General features: G+C 36.6%; 1 protein-coding gene, 1 long non-coding RNA gene and 1 other non-coding gene across 3 annotated transcripts; 2 read left to right on the forward strand and 1 right to left on the reverse strand.

Annotated features, from left to right (window-relative positions):
* Window positions 1–7260: 7260 nt before the first annotated feature.
* Window positions 7261–8511, forward strand: LOC141692801 (pyridoxal 5'-phosphate synthase-like subunit PDX1.2). The gene has a single exon (XM_074497743.1). It carries the CDS (start codon window positions 7445–7447, stop codon window positions 8366–8368), a length of 924 nt encoding a protein of 307 aa, XP_074353844.1. The 5' UTR covers window positions 7261–7444; the 3' UTR covers window positions 8369–8511.
* A 1761-nt stretch (window positions 8512–10272) lies between these two features.
* Window positions 10273–11586, reverse strand: LOC141693880 (uncharacterized). Its single transcript, XR_012563297.1, has 4 exons — window positions 11451–11586; window positions 11295–11350; window positions 10515–10556; window positions 10273–10412 (listed from the first exon to the last, which is right to left on the reverse strand). It is a non-coding gene; the product is annotated as an uncharacterized LOC141693880 (long non-coding RNA).
* Window positions 11587–11633: 47 nt separating this feature from the next.
* On the forward strand, window positions 11634–11705 carry TRNAH-GUG (transfer RNA histidin (anticodon GUG)). The gene has a single exon. It is a non-coding gene; the product is annotated as a tRNA-His (tRNA).
* Window positions 11706–16815: the final 5110 nt, after the last annotated feature.

Below are 16815 nucleotides of genomic sequence, written 5' to 3' on the forward strand. Positions count from 1 at the left end.
TCTGCTGTAACGACCGAGGAATTACGCTTGTATTATATTATAATAATGATAAATTATGTGTATTATTATGTGATTAAATGTTTTAAGTTGTTAAACCCTAACTGCTATGTGCTATGTGTTGGCTGTTTTGATCCAAACGTGTTTCTGATATTTATTGAGCGTTTTATCGTCAGTTATATATATTATATCAAAACCTGTACAGCTCAAAACTATGTTTTAAAAGCCCATATTTCAAACAAAATCATTGGCTCTATTTTATTAAAAATGCCCTATACCATATCGCTATTCTGAACCCCTAGACGTTTTACAAATTGACCTTTTTCGCGAAAAACGACTTTTCCGGACCCCTTCGGGTATCAAAAACCCCACAAAAATTATATTTTTATTTTTATATGATCATGAAATTATTATATATCATTTTTATTTATATTTTTGTAATTTTCACAATTTTTGGGAATTTTTAGTATTTATTTAATATTTATTGAATATTTAAAAATTCAATATTAATACCCAAAAATTATAAAAATTGGGGCCAAATATTTTTATTAGGGGTATAATTAGACCCTTAATTTTACTTAGGGGTATTATTTTCATAAATATAAATACCTGATTTATTAGAAATTAAATCAGTTAATTATACTTAAAAATCAAAAAATAAAAAGAAAATCAGAAAAGGAATTAGGGTTAGGATTTTTGGTCAAGAACAGGGCAGCAAAATCAATTGTGAATTTGAAGGTGATTCCGGAGTCCAAATCGTTCATGTAAGTAGTCAAATTGAAGCTGGTGATTCGTAGTTTATGATTATGTCAACATTTTTGTTGATTGATTTCTTGATTTTTGATTTGTTATTTCGGGTTTAATCTTTGAATTCGGGTTTTGATTTTTGTTGATTGTTTAATGATTCTGTTAGCATAGTCGTGTAGATCGTCGTTTTTCCTGTCGTTTGGTACCGGGTTTGTGATTGTTGGAGTCCGTTTCGAGCTCGCCGGAGTTTAGCCGCCGCCGCCGTGTTCATCGCGTTTCCGGCCGTTGTGGTCGACGAAAACGAAGGAGAAAGGCTGGGGGGACGTCGTGGTATTGCTGTGCTTCGAAACCACAGAAGAATCGAGCATGGAATCAAGCGTTTCGTGCTCACCGGAATCAAACGCCGGCGTCGGGTTCTGGGTTTTTGGCCGGTGTTCTTCCCGACCCGTTTGGGTTGGGGACGACCCGGTTGCAACCCGGTTTCGACCCGGGTTTGATCCTTGCAACCCAAAACCTGTTCCTGATTTTGTGTTTCTGATTAAATTAATGATTTATTTATATTTTGGTAATTAAAAATCAGTTTTAATAATTCTAGTAATTAATTAAAAATTAGTTTTATATTCTGAAAAATAGTATTTATAATTTCTGAATTATTTTATTAAATTATAAATTCGAATTTATTTATTTAATTAATTATTTAATTATTTATCTAATTATTTATTAATTATCTAATTAATTAATAATTAGGTAATTAATTAATAATTAGGTAATTAATTAGTAAATGAGGATTAGAAATAATTAGATGAGGTGATTAATAATCTAATAATTAGTTAATAGTGCGAATAATGATTCGATAATTAGAATTATTATTCGAGCGTTAGTTATTCGAATAATATTGTAATAATTATTCGTATCGTATAAATAGTTATCGGTAATTATCTGTTTAGCGAATCGTATGAGTTTCAATAATAATAGAATAGTTCGATAATTAGGCGAAAATTGCGAGTAGCTCGTAGTTATACGAGTGATTAATCGTTAAGTGATTTATAATTCGAGTAATTCGTAGTTATTCGATAAATAGCGTATCGGTTAATTAAGTTGATTGATTATTTGTAAAAAATCGATCTGATTGAATAAGTAATAATAATTTGTAATAAATAATAATAATTCCTAATAATTAGGGATTAATTATTTTAAAATATAATTATTATTAATTAATTATTTAAAAATATAATTAAGGATTGTTTACTTATAATTAATTATTTATAATTAATTATTAATTAATTAAATATTGTTTAATTCATAATAATTCAACCGTTAGTCCGATTTGAGTGAAACGAAGACCTCTAGACTCAGAAAAATGAGACAAATCCAATAAAAATAGTTGTAAGTTATAATTTCTTCCGAAAAGAGAGTGGTTGGGTGATAATTGATAGTTCGTAGGTCCTAATAGGGGTATAATTGAGCCGAATAAATCCCGAAAAATTATAATAAAATCAGATAAGACTAGTAATGCAGGTATAAGTCTAGAATTGATTCTAAAAATAATTATAAATCTAGAAATTGATTATGTGCTTTATGTGCTACGTGCTTTACGTGATTATGTGAATAGATGTGCTGTATAAATGTATGTGTATATATGCGAGTCAGATAGAAACGCATGGGTAGACTGATAAGGTTGCGTGATATCAATTCAAGATACACGTATATAGTAAGTTATCTAAACGCCTATCTTTCCATGATTTGTTCAAATTTAGCAAGGCAAAGCAAGCTAGGGTCAGAAGGCGGTGAGTTAAACCAGGTTAAGTACGCGCAAGGCAAATTTTTCCCCTATTCTAAATTCAGAATAGTGATTTATATTTCTTTTCTATCGTATCAGTTCTCTTTGATAATCATTATTCATATACACTGTTACCCATTTATTATTGCTTGTTTTCAATTTTATTTCAATTCTTGATTCACCCAATTTATTGAATTCCCTATTCATATTTCAATTCCTTTACCCTTGTTACATATACTCTGGTATATCCTGGTGTTGGGATATATCAATAGCATTCCGATTATTCCGGATGCTAAGCCTTGGACTGGATGGTTACTATACAGGCTGGGTTTTACCCATACCATTATTTAATAGGCCATAGTTGCCTGAGTACTCCTTATGTTGGTTGGGTCTATGCAGTTGGGTATAGATCTGCACTATATTCTGACTGATCAGCAGGTTATAGTGCATATGTTGGTTCTTGTTTCCAGTCTTGTTCATTTGGTACTCGCCAGCATTGGCAAATTACTATCCTATACAGATTCAGATGGTTGTTCCAACCAGCAGCTTATTGGTTCACTCATTTCTCTTTCTCTATACTATATATTTTGTTGCAGGCTTGTTGAGCAATTTTGGCTCATCCATTTTTATTGTTACTCCTATTGTTTTACAGTTAAGGTAGAGAATGAAACCCATCAGGACCCGCATAGTCAAGAAGCGAGTCAAGCAGCGGGACCCTCTTATACCAAGAGTGTTCCTTCCTATTCCCGAAGAGAGCTTTGAATTGCCAGATCAGGTGTAGCAGGATAATTAGTAATGTTGGGTTGAATAAAAGTCTTGTGTAGTTGAATAAAAGTTGTGTAGTGAGATTGTAGATAGAATAAAGTTTTGTAACAAAGAGAGTTCTTGAGACAGATTTTATTTAGTTGGGTTTGTAATAAAGTGTAGTATGTGGTTCTTGTTTTCAAACTCAGACCTTAAAAGATCCTGAGTAGTGATAGTTCGGGGTAATTATTATATTTATATTCCGCTTGTGCAGGTTTAGTTGGTAATTGTTGTTAATAATGTCTCAAATTTATACCCCGGTTTTGGAGGGTGTTATATCTGCTCTTTATTATCATCATCATGTGGTAAAAAAAGAACACACACTAGATATGTATATATATGACATTATTATTAATTCTTCACGAATAGCTTTACCTGTAGAATTTTTCTTTAACTTCAATGGACATTCATTCTCTTCTCCATCACTGTTATTCCTCATTGCACTCATGGAATTTTTATAAATAAAAATGTATGTATATGTATGTATAATGCTCCTCTACTATAGTCCTATATAAAGATCATGGGTTAGTGATATGAATAAATCACCCAGACTTTTCACTTTTCTAGGTTTATTGAAAATAGTATAAGCAGTAAATAAGGGCAATAATGGTAAAATACTATACACATATCCTTGAAAAGAGAGAACGTCATATATTTATAAACAAGAAAGAAAACCTAAAATATCATATAAAAAACATAGGGAGTATTACACAACAAAAAAGAACAGCTTCCTCTTTATCTAATCTAGGGATGACAATCGGGTCGGTCGAAACGGGTTTTGCGGAAACCAAAACTGAACCCAATTATTTTTTTCAACCTCGAACCCGAACCCGAAAAAACTCGAATCACCAAAGAAAAAACTTGAATCACCAAACCCGAACCCGAACCCAACGAGTTTTATTCGGGTTCGGTTCGGGTTCTAGTTTATAGATATCTACAAAATTGCACCTTGATTCCCACAAATTTTATTAAAGGATTAATGGGATCTTATTCGAGTAAAGGGTTCATAGATCTAACGATATTGATTTTTTTGGGGTTGAATAAGAGGATTCAGAGTAGGCAATGGATCAGAATTTATAAGGATGAAATTATTGTTTAAAAAATGCAACAATCTTGTCCTGTAGTATATTTGTATTGAACCCTACTACTGAAAACATGTTTAACAGTAGTAGTACACTAACGTTATACTTTATATTGTACAAAGTATAATATGTTACTACTAATATTAGTAATATATGATATCATATATTATACTAATACTTTCAAAATATAAAATATTAGTTAAATGTTAACACAAGTTTCGAGTCGGGTTCGGGTAAGAACGAAATGGGTTTCGGATTTTCGAGTCGGGTTCGAAACGGGATGCCTTAAACCCAAACCCGACCCGAAAAGAGTTCGGGTTTAGAAATCATACCCAAACCCGAACCCGAACTAGAAAACCCGAACTCGAAATATTCGGGTTCGGTAAAACCCGATCGGATCAGTACGGATCGGGTATCCATCGGTTCGGTACAAACTGCCATCTCTAGTCTAATCATCGTAACAAGATTTAAACGATAAAATAGTCTTATATGTCTTTCTTAAATTAATATCGCACTTATTGTAATTTTACGCACTTATTCTAATTTTAGTTCGATGAGATAACTTCTTATCTCTTGTTGTCTGGAGATTCTAAATTCGATATTTCTTGCTTAATTTTTTATATAAATTTTTTGTTGTTTCATATTTTGTTTTTGATTTTCTCTCATTTCCTATAATTATGATAATAGATATTCATTTGTAAGATACGTATCTATACTATCTATACTATTATAAGCGAAATATGATTTCGTTTGGTCAGTTGGTTAACACGTTCCTAAAAATTATGTTAACACCTTCCAAAATAAATTTTTTAAAAAATATAATTTTATTAAAAAATTAAATCATGTAAGTAATACAACTACAAACTTATGAATTACTATCCAACTTAATTTTTATTTGCACTCAACTTTTTTCTTACCTCTTTTATAGATAATCAAATGCTTTTAAAATTAATTTTAGTAATTCAAATTATAATATAAAAAAATTAATAAATAAAGAAAAAAATTAAAAAAAAACAATCGCGAATGATTCAATCCATCCACAGGTTTCCCTACGTAGGTCCCGCTGTTCCCGGGCAAGAAGGAAGTCATTGCAGCTAGAAGGGCAATGCCGCTTATAAAGCTCTTTCGTCAAGTGCGCGATCATGACAGGACTCGAGGAAGAAGCCCCGGCTAACTCTGTGCGGAAAGATAACGAGAACGGGTTATTCAAAAAGGAAAAGGCGCTACTTAGCCCTACATTAGTATAAGTAAGCGGCTGAGTCAGCCTGCCCTACTCAATGTATTGTATGGTAGGCGAGCGAGTTAGGCAGCAGGTGGCTTACTTTCCTCTACTCTTACTCACATGCTCAGGAAAAATAGGGCTACATTTTTATAACACCCCAGTCCCACACCGAGGAGATTTGTGACTTCTGTTCAGTTTATAAGGCAAAGTACTACTACTAGAGCCGGCAATTCGTTCGTTTCGTATACTTTCGTGTCGTGTAATTTCATGTTTCGTGTCATGAATGCCTAACCCAAACCCGAACCGTTAAAAATTCGTTTCGTGTTCGTGTACCTTCATTTCGTGTACGTTTCATGTAATTTAAAATTAATAGTAAAAATAAAGAATATATATATATATATATTTATTTATTTAAATATTAAGATTTTACTAGTCGAGTGTTAAGTAAATAAGTCATAAAGGCTCAAATGCAGTCAAATTTTATTAAAATTTAAATTTGAATATATTTTGTATCTATTTTATGTAAATATTATGTGTAAAATATTATTGTAAGATATATGTATTCAAATAATTTTGATAAATTTATTTAAATATTTATTTATTTCGTGTACTTTCGTTTCATGTCATGTATCCAAATGTAAACCCAAAACCGACACTAAATTTATCTGTGTACTTTCGTGTTCGTGTACCAAAAATGTCAACCCAAACCCGTTATTTTGTGTCATTTTCGTGTCGTGTACGAAATTGCCGGTTCTAACTGCTACTACTATGTGCAGCAACAAATCATGATCTTTTGGGGGCCTGTGGTGGGCTTGTCGTAACCCAAATTGGTTGCACTCAGGACAGTATGTTTCGGCTTATTTCGTACTCGTAATCGGGACTTGACTCGGTTTTCAAAAAAGGTTCGGGATTTGACCGGGGTTATCACATATGGTATCAAAGCCGACTCTCGAAAGCTTGATGCGTCAAGTTGCCTGAAGTGGGGACACGAAGGCTGGTGGTAATATCCCACAATGGCAAGAGGTCCGGAGGTGGGGACATGAAGCCAGCCGGCATTATCCCACAATGGCTAGAGAGGTACGATCTTGTTCCTATGGGTTGTCTGTTCTGACCTACCAAGGCATCCACATATACCACTTATATTCAAAACTCCCAATTTCCTATAAGTTTTGCACCGGCGCAGCAAAGCGACCTATAAACCGTAGTGGAAGACATTTTAAGATTTTAATTATCTAAATTTTGAACCCTATAATAATAATATGACATATAAAAAATAATACGTAAATATTTGAACTTCATTAATCTCAATCTCGAAAAAGTGGAAATACATATGAAATGCATACACCGCCGCTTAATAATGCACCAACACGTTTATTATTTTTTATAATTTATATAAAATAATAAAATAAAAAATTGCAAATGTGACAATTAGCTCGTGCATCGCACAGTTATAAACTAATTTATAATTATTCAAAAAATACTACCCCTCCTTCCCAAAATACAAGTTATCTTAATTTTTTACAAGTATACAGGGGCAGAAGGAGTAATTTTATTTATATTAATTTAAATAATTTAGGCGATCTAACATAGAACTCCGAAGTCCGAATATGCTACAATTATCAGGAAAGCTCGTGGAGACTTCTGGAACTGACAAATTAACACCGTCCCCCACCCCTTTTTTTAATGTCACCTCACTACCAAACATCCCCCACTTCAAATCTCAAACAAAAAATCAACATTGTAAGCTGTAATTCAGTCCTTTAATTTACTCTCTAACTCCTCTCAAGCATTACATCAAACACTTCGTCTGCAATGGCGGATGACAATGCCGTTACAATCTACACCAACAGCGCTATCACCGACACCAATAAGAAGAAGAATTCATTCACAATCAAAGTTGGGCTTGCCCAAGTGCTCCGTGGAGGCGCAATTGTAGAGGTTACGAGCCCTGATCAGGCCAAGATCGCTGAATCTGCTGGAGCTTGTTGTGTTATTGTCACGGAGGTTGTTGAATCAGGCATTTCTCGAATGCCTGATCCGTGTTTAGTGAAAGAGATTAAAAGGGTTGTTTCCATTCCTGTAATGGCGAAAGTCCGTGTTGGGCATTTTGTTGAAGCGCAGATTCTTGAAGCTGTGGAGGTTGATTATATTGATGAAAGTGAAGTTCTTGCTGTTGCTGATGAGAACCATTTTGTGAATAAGCATAATTTCCGTGTCCCCTTTGTTTGCGGGTGTAGAGATTTGGGAGAGGCGTTGAGGAGAGTGCGAGAAGGGGCTGCCATGATCAGGACTCAAGGGGATTTGTATAAGTCAGGTGACATTGTTGCGACGGTTGGCAATGTGAGGAAAGTGATGGGGGATATTAGGGTTTTGTCGAACATGGATGATGATGAGGTTTTCGCGTTTTCAAAGAAAATTGGTGCTCCTTATGATATAGTGGCGCAAACTAAGCAAATGGGGAGGCTTCCTGTAGTTCATTTTGCTGCTGGGGGAATTGTGACTCCTGCGGATGCTGCATTGATGATGCAGTTGGGATGTGATGGTGTGTTTGTTGGACCGGAGGTTTTTAGTTTTGCTGATCCGTACAAGAAAGTGAGGGCAATTGTGCAGGCTGTTAGGAACTATAGTGATCCGCGTGTGCTGGTAGAGGTCAGTTCGGGGTTTAATGAGGCAATGTCTAGGTTTAATCTTAATGAGAGTAGTGTTGAACAGTTTGACAGCAGCAGTACGTACTAGCTGGAAGTTCTTGTTCTGTTCTGATTTTGCTTCAATTGAGTGTATGAGAGACTGAGAGTTGGTGTTCAGTCAACTCGAGTGTGTAGTTTGTTTTGTATGTGAAACGAAATAATATTAAGTATAAACGATAATAACTTTTTTAAGATTTAGAGTTAATTTGTTAGATGTGTTCATGAATTTGTCTGCTTTTATTTGTGCTCTGTTATGTACCCTGTTTTTTTAGTTGAGATTGCAATTTGGCATCAGAAAGTTTTTGATCTTGCCATTTCGAGCTTTGACCATAGCTCATCATTGTTTTGGCTGCGGTGATCTATGTCACAGCCTTCTTCTAGTGTTATTTCATATGTTCTACATATGGATGCCCAGCAGTAACTCTGAAACCGGGATGATTTTGGTGGCAGTGAACATTGTGCTTCTAGCATTTTGAAAATGTGGTTGGTTGATTGGTATAGGGCTGAGCAAAACCGAACCGAAACCAAAAAACCGAACCGTATAATTTTGGTTCGGTTTGGTTTGAATTTTTTTCAGAATTTCGGTTAATTCGGTTTTTCGGTTTGAACCGAAATAAAAACGGATTGGTTCAGTTTGTCAGAATATTGGTTCGGTTTAACCGAATTAACCGAATTATATATACATACATTTGAATTATATTTTTTATATAATACAACATCTATTATCTATTATAAGTATAACAATAAAATTGGGGGAACTTTGATCATGAAAATGATAGTGTTTGTGTTAACAATTTGCTTGTTAATTAGGATATTGCAGTCATTGTATCTGAATTCAAGATCATTGAATCTGAATTCGAGTTAGGTTTGTTTTTTGCATGTTGTGTTCTATAGCTACTGTTAGTTCTCTAGGAATCCTTCTTATTAAACTCAAATCCCTTCAAAACTCATGTCCCACGAAGAAATTTTTTTAAAAAAAATATTTGTGTACCAATGTTTAAGATAGCAGTGTCAGTGTCACTTGCACACCACGAAGTTCATGATCCTCCTGTTAATTGCATTTTTTTATTATTTATTTTACCATTTTTTAAATATTATTTTATCACAAACATAAATAAAAATTTAAACATCATTATATTGAGTTTTTAAAATTTCGGTTTTTCTAAATCGAACCGAATAAACCGGAAAAATTCGGTTTGGTTTTTCGGTCGGTTTTTAAATAATTTCGGTTCGGTTCGGTTTAAAAAAAAATTACTAATTTGGTTTGGGTTATTTCGGTTCGGTTCGGTTTTCGACCGAATGCTCAGCCTAGCCCTAGATTGGCATGAGCCTAGTGCTTCCGGATATTTCAACTCAACTACTTTCATCTGCTTGTTGATTACAGGCAATAGTTGTGGGTCTTATCATTGATTAAACCCAAAGCCAACTTCGAAAAAGAAGGCTACCTTACTATGAGTCAATTATGTACCGGAAAATTCAACAAAGTATGGCTAATCTTCTGAATTTACTGAAGGCCGTACACGAACATGCAGTACTGCAATATTATCAATCCCATGTACATGCCCAACTTTCATCTCAATTCTGGAACTAGTATTGAGTATGCATTGTTTCCTATTTACATGTTTAACCCGGATGGAAATTAGAGAGTCTACCCATGTCATTTGTAATGTAAATCAAAGAGGAGATACTTCATACTAACATTCCTATGAAATACTTTTGAATCACAACCCTTCAGAGTTAAGGACGTGCAAAAATAGGTCTCTTGGACGAATAAGTGAAATAATGAAATTTCTACCACAGCAGTTTCATCTCAGTGGTAACAAATGCTTAAAAGGATTTAATTTTTATCACATTTCTACCACAGCAATAACAATCTTATTATACTACATAAGATAATGTGATAAATATTCAACTTGAATTTAGTACAAAGTACAAATCAGTTTTCCAACCAAATCACAGTATAGATAATAGAAACATTGTAGACAAGTTTCATATTCATTGATCTTGAAGCTTCATTTCTTCCCACTTTTCTTTAGCCCAGAACCTCCAAATGCACCTTTCTGTTGAGCTTTAGCTTTAAGCTCCTTCAGCGCCTGATGAACAGAAGGGTAGCCAGAGCACCATTTTCAATGATACAGCGGAGAAGAAAACAAATGGATAGTGTCAGGAAAATAAGATGGAAACACTAGTATTACCTTCTCCTCTTCCTTCTTCTTCTGAAGCTTAGCCAAATCATCCTGCATGGACAAATAGACTTTAGTACTTGACAATGCTTTACTTGTTCCATAACTACAGATGTAGTCAAGACAAGCATCTGTTTTCTCTATAACTCTTAAAACAAATTGGTACTAGAATTGGACACAACTCTTTGGACGCTTACAATTCAAATTTGGAAGAGATACGATACTTGGAACATCTTAGGCGCACCTTTTAAATAAACATCATATCCCAGTGTACAGTGCTAATACTATCTCACCCACTACTTGGACTAGTATTATCGTAAAATTTACATCATATGTGATGCACAATCACTGAATCACAACAATAAACATAACAGAACAATAATCTAACAGACAGACTGAGATGCTATCTATCTATGTGCTCTTCTCGATTATAAAAACAGCTTGTAGCTTTATATCACACTCAAGGGTCAGGAAATTGAAATGCAATAATAATCCAGAAACGGAAACTAAAAGAGAAGAAAAATAAAAATTCGAATAGTGTCTCAATTTCTCCAATACAAAGATACACAAAAGCAGAAATCATGGCAATATCATTTCAGTAGCAACTAATCATTCATTGACTCATAACTAAAAAGGCGAACAACATAAGAAAAATATTTACGGAAAAAAGGCCAGACTAGTGTATTAACATAAATTAAGAGAAATTGAAGAAATCTAGAATAAAAGCTATTTTTTTATCCAGAATTAACATAAAATAAAAACAATTATCCAAACAATTTAGAGAAAAGAGACCTCGTCGTATTCTTTCTTCTCGGCCTTGGGAGCCTTCAAAGGTTTAGCTTTTCCACCTGCACAACAACCCCCCCCCCCAACATAAATTAAAATAAATAAATCATCGAGATTAATAAGGTCGATGGTGTTTAATTAACATTAATTAGGAGGCGTTACCTTGCTTGGACGACATGGCTTGATTGGTTTTTTCTTAGGGTTAGGGTTTTTTGTAGTCCAAGAGAAGAAGAAAGGTGGAACAAAAAGGGGTGGGAATGTGTGAAATGGAAATTATACTAGTAGTCTCAATCTGCAGTTGCTATTATGATCTTTATGTGAGTCAGAGGTATTTTATATCATCGTGTGGCTGTAGTTTAGTGGTAAGAATTCCACGTTGTGGCTGTGGAGACCTGGGCTCGAATCCCAGCAGCCACAAATTCATTTTTTTTACGATTAATTTTATATGTTTGTAGGCTGGGATGAGAGTGAGGCAAATAAGTAAATATTAGTACATTTTGTAAAGTTGATTGTAGTCTGAATCCACCCCAAAGGCCAAAAGCAAGCAAGTCAGTGATAAAGGACTTTGGAGATATGAAAAAATGGGGGGTTAGTGAATTACTTGTGCAACTGGGTCAACAAACAAAAGTAGGAGAGGTTTACTTACTAACAACGCAACTATACATTCTCCACTCCACTTAAAGTTAGGTTCCCTTTTTTCTTCATTCTCCAACTTCACACTGGATACGTAATCCATATTCTTTGGCACATATCATATCAATCAAGCAATGCTGCTTTGAGTTAGTATTTGCCCAAGGCAGGGTATGCTCACTAACTACAACTACCCCTAGTAGCACAATAGTTGTGATGTTGGCTGTTGTTGATCATTCCTTTTAAAAATTTATGTTACATTTTTCGCCTGCAATCATGGACTTGTTCTTCATTTACTTATTTTATCCTTCATATATTAAACATTAACTACCACAATTTTGGCAACCCCTTTATCCGCCGCAAGTCTTCCACTAATTTAAGTTTATTGCTTTTTTCTCGGCTTTACTTATTATTTGGCAATTGTTTAAAATTTATTTTTTCATATTTGTTCATAAACATGTATTTTAGTATGCTTCCAAAAGAATAATTATGTCTTGTAAAAAAAATCTTTGTAAATTAACGTGATACTATGACAGTAGTTTCTTCCAGGGTCTATTGAAACATGAAATAAACCTCACATGATTAACCACTTTAAAACACCTAACTTCATTAAGTTGTATTAGTTAATCGTCAAATGCAAGTTAGAAGAGTTGAAACATCCAACAACTAGATTCTTTCCATGTTCTCTTTTCCTCAAAATCTTGACAAGACTACGTGACTCCCCCCCCCCAAAAAAAAAAATCAAATCAGATCCAATTGGCACAATTACAACTAATCTTTATATCTTGATGATACGAACAACTGGCAAAGTTATATCATCTTTTTTAAGTTTAATCCGGGGTTTTATCAATTCTTTCCAAGGTTAGTTTAGTGCAAAGTATAGTGACGGCCACGTTAATCTTAAGTCACAGACAACTATAATCTAGTAATCATTCTTCTTTTTTCTTAACTGTTGACGGAGGAATTTGGTATCAACAAAGTTTGAGATTCGTCGCCGGAATCAAGATCTACGATGGTGGTTTTTCGCCTGAAAAGTGAGCGGAGTGTGGTGGTTGTGATAAATTGGGGGCTGAGATTGCTTAGGGTTGATGGTGGCTCCTTATGGCTCTCGCTTCCGACCCCTCACAATTTGCATACGTATCCCTATTTATAGGGAATCAAGCCCACGTAGTTCTTGGGGAACAAGAAATCTAATGGACTTAGACTTCTTATTCCCAGACCCGGTCCAGAATCCATCTTCCGCTAGCTTTAGGAATGTCCAACTATGAGGCCCAACCGCGAAGGCCCAAGGCTCGTTTGTAATCGCAGGACTTCACGGATAATGCATCTCTCTGCGCAAGGATAACATTCCGCTACAGCTATCTCCCTTGAATTACGAACGCAGGTATAGCCACGGTTCACCCCAAATGCCAGACGCGTCCATGTCCCCCGAATGAGGATAACCCACCAGATAGCAGGACAGGTGATCCCAAGCTCTTGGGTGCAAAGTGCAGGATGACTCCAAAGTTCTCCAACGAGGACACCAGTTTAATACAAGAATAGAGTTCCCAAAGCACACACCAAAGTTAACCCCGCATCCCCAACGAGGACACCTGTTGAATACAGGAGGAGGTTTTCAATCATCAGGCATACCCCTGGAGGCCTTCAAGCTTTTCACGGACATCCCCCTCCTTGACCGTCTCAAGGAGGAAATTTTTCAAAGAGTACCTGCAACAAATACGTTAGTGAAAATAATCCTCCATTGCTCCTTCCACACTTGTCTTGCTTTAAACTTACTCTTGATCATGCATTCTTCACACATAGGACGCGTCCTGAACGATTGGGCGCGTCCTGACGCTACGAACTCCACATATTGTTATATCTTCCAAGTATCTCTATTTTCTTTGTCTTGAATGAGAACAAGCTCCATCCCAAAGTATGCATCTCCAAGAGGCAGGACGCGTCCCCCCCTTGTAAAATACACATATTCTCCTTGCATGGCAACCTTATTACCTGTACAGCTCATCCCATTATTTTTACTTATCAGGGCGCGTCCTGCGCCTTGGGCGCGTCCTCCTCCTTTCAATATCTTCCTCCTCATCTCTTTACATGACAACCCAAAATACAACCTACACAATCATGGACGCATCCTACATATACAGGGCGCGTCTTCGCTTCATACAATGTAGACCAAAACCTAATTATTCATCTTCTTGCCCCAATTCAATTCCAATTGACCCGTATTTGACCCGAGATGATCCAATACCAAAATTTGGCAATAACAACTACCTCCCGAATTCCATCTGAAGTTGGAAACAAAATTGGAATTCTAATATCTACATCCAAGCAAAAATTTGTGTCATCCTCCACTCATATGAGTATGCGTCTTCCGCATCTTCCTCTATGAGGGCACATTCTCAATTAAGGCCGCGTCTTCGGAATCTTATCCTCCTTATTGACCATGACGGCGCGCTCTCACTCTTTGTCGCGTTCACAATTGTCATTCACATTTCTTCCCGCCTTCACCTATGAATACCCCTTCTCTTCTTGATAACTTTAACCTTGGTTTGTCTAGAGAGGTTTACCACTATTGTACCATATCTCTAAGCTTACATGAGCTAACTCGGCGTAAGAAACAAGAGAATTTGTACAAAAGTGTGCACCTCACATACCTTGGAAAAGCACAATCCATTAACAAAGGTTTGAGGGTTCTCTAACTTTTCATCCCAATATTGGTCTCCCATGAGCGCGCCTTAAACTGAAAGGGTCATCATATGAGGGCGCACTCTAAGGAAAGCGCGACCAGAATAAAACACTACCTCTCTGATCTTCAAGTAATAAATAATCTTTGACGCAAGGAGGACGTGTCTTGTTGGTGATAGTGATCCTTCCACCGATGACACAATACCATTCTATATTTGATTTCCTGTTTCTTTCCAAATCATGACTCCAAACCGTTGATCTCATCTTTTCCACAAATAACGTGATTCATTTATTCAAATCAAAGTCAAAACTTTTACAATCTTCTTCAATCATCTATTTTTAGAGGGTGCGCCCTTTAAAGATGCGACGTCTTCCTCAAATAATTAACATCATTAGAGGGCGCGTCCTCTTTACGAGGAGCGTCTTGCTCGATGAGAGGAGCATCCACGTTGACAAGGGTATCATTGGCGCGTCCTCTATGAGAGGAGCGTCCACCTCCACAAGGGGAATCACCCTTAGAAGACGCGTCTTCTCTAAGAGGAGCGTCTACTTCGACAAGCTAACATCCTTGGAGGGCGCGTCCTCTCTAAGAGGAGCGGCTTATCTCGACAAGGTCTTCATCTTTGGAGGGCGCGTCCTCTCTAAGAAGAGCGGCTTATCTCGACAAGGTCTTCATCCTTGGAGGGCGCGTCCTCTGTCAGAGACGCATCCTCCTCGACAAGGGTATTCATCCTTGGAGGGCGCGTCCTCTGTCAGAGACGCATCCACCTCGACAAGGGAAATCATCTTTGGAGGGCGCGTCCTCTGTCAGAGACGCATCCACCTCGACAAGGGAAATCGTTCTTTAAGGGAGCTACCTCTGTAAGAGGCGCGTCTACCTCGACAAGCTAACATCCTTGGAGGGCGCGTCCTCTCTAAGAGGAGCGGCTTATCTCGACAAGATCTTCATCCTTGGAGGGCGTGTCCTCTTTAAGAGGAACGTCTTATCTCGACAAGGTCTTCATCCTTGGAGGGCGCGTCCTCTCTAAGAGGAGCGTCTTATCTCGACAAGGGTATTCATCCTTGTAGGGCGCGTCCTCTGTCAGAGACGCATCCACCTCGTCAAGGGAAATCATTCTTTGAGGGAGCTACCTCTGTAAGTGACGCATCTACCTCGACAAGCTAACATCCTTGGAGGGCGCGTCCTCTATAAGAGGAGCATCTACCTCGACAAGGGTCTTCTACAAAATCTTCATGTAACAAAACTAAATCAAATATCAATATTTTTAGAAGGCTTTTATCTTCAACAAAGCTCAAGCGATGCAGAAACTATCTCTTGTTGAAACATCTCCCAACGAGGCATCTCACGAAGTGACATCTGATAAAGGGCATCTCACTCACAGAGACATTTTCTTGAAGTTGAGCGTTTCCTTAAACATGAGTATTTTTTCGACCTTACGCATCTCTCTTATTTTTAGGAAAAGCCATGTACCTTACTCATGTGGCAATATGTAACACCACATAACTAATGAGAGGTAACCTACCCCCCGAGCGTGCACCTTGTCAAAAGTACTTTGTAGCCTCATCTTCCTCATCTGAACTAATGCAACTCCCACATTCCTTTTTTGCTAAAGACAACCAGATGACCTTGGTAGTCATATCGAAAGTAGAAGCCTTAACATATGAGCCAGATATGCTCAGGGCGCGTCCTGAAAACTCACTCAGATTATTGAGGATGTGAGGGCGCGTTCGCTGAAACTAAACTCTCGACATACTAGGACGATCATTGTACTTCATTTGCTTCTTTATAAATCATGTATATAATGTCGAGGAAGATCACATGGGTATTTCAATGAAGGCGCGCCTTGAGAGAGATAGCCTTGGAGAGTTTACTTATAACTGTTGAGGATATAACATTATATCCTTAGATGGAGGAGCTCATTCATGTCCTGGGGCCTCACCTTGACAATCAAGGGGTGCGTCTTAGGATTCATGGTACCTCTACTCTGATAGATTCTTTTCTCTCGAAATTCCAATTATTAAGATTCTCCTTGTGGTCAATAAAGTTCACCTCACCATCAATTTTTTTTTCGAGGGCGCGCCTTAAGGAAAGGGCGCGTCTTGAAAGATGAGGAATTAGTTCCAGTCGAGCCATTCTTCAATTAGTGACTATAACTCATATGATTATCATGACATCTTCATTGAAAACTTCCATAGACTTTTTCTTCTGAGGGCG

This window comes from Apium graveolens, chromosome 10 (assembly GCF_009905375.1).
Source record: "Apium graveolens cultivar Ventura chromosome 10, ASM990537v1, whole genome shotgun sequence".
NCBI classification, from domain to species: Eukaryota; Viridiplantae; Streptophyta; class Magnoliopsida; order Apiales; family Apiaceae; genus Apium; species Apium graveolens.

Coding starts and splice junctions, on each gene's coding strand:
- LOC141692801 (XM_074497743.1), top strand. CDS start 7,445: ATGGCGGATGACAATGCCGTTACAATCTACACCAACAGCGCTATCACC.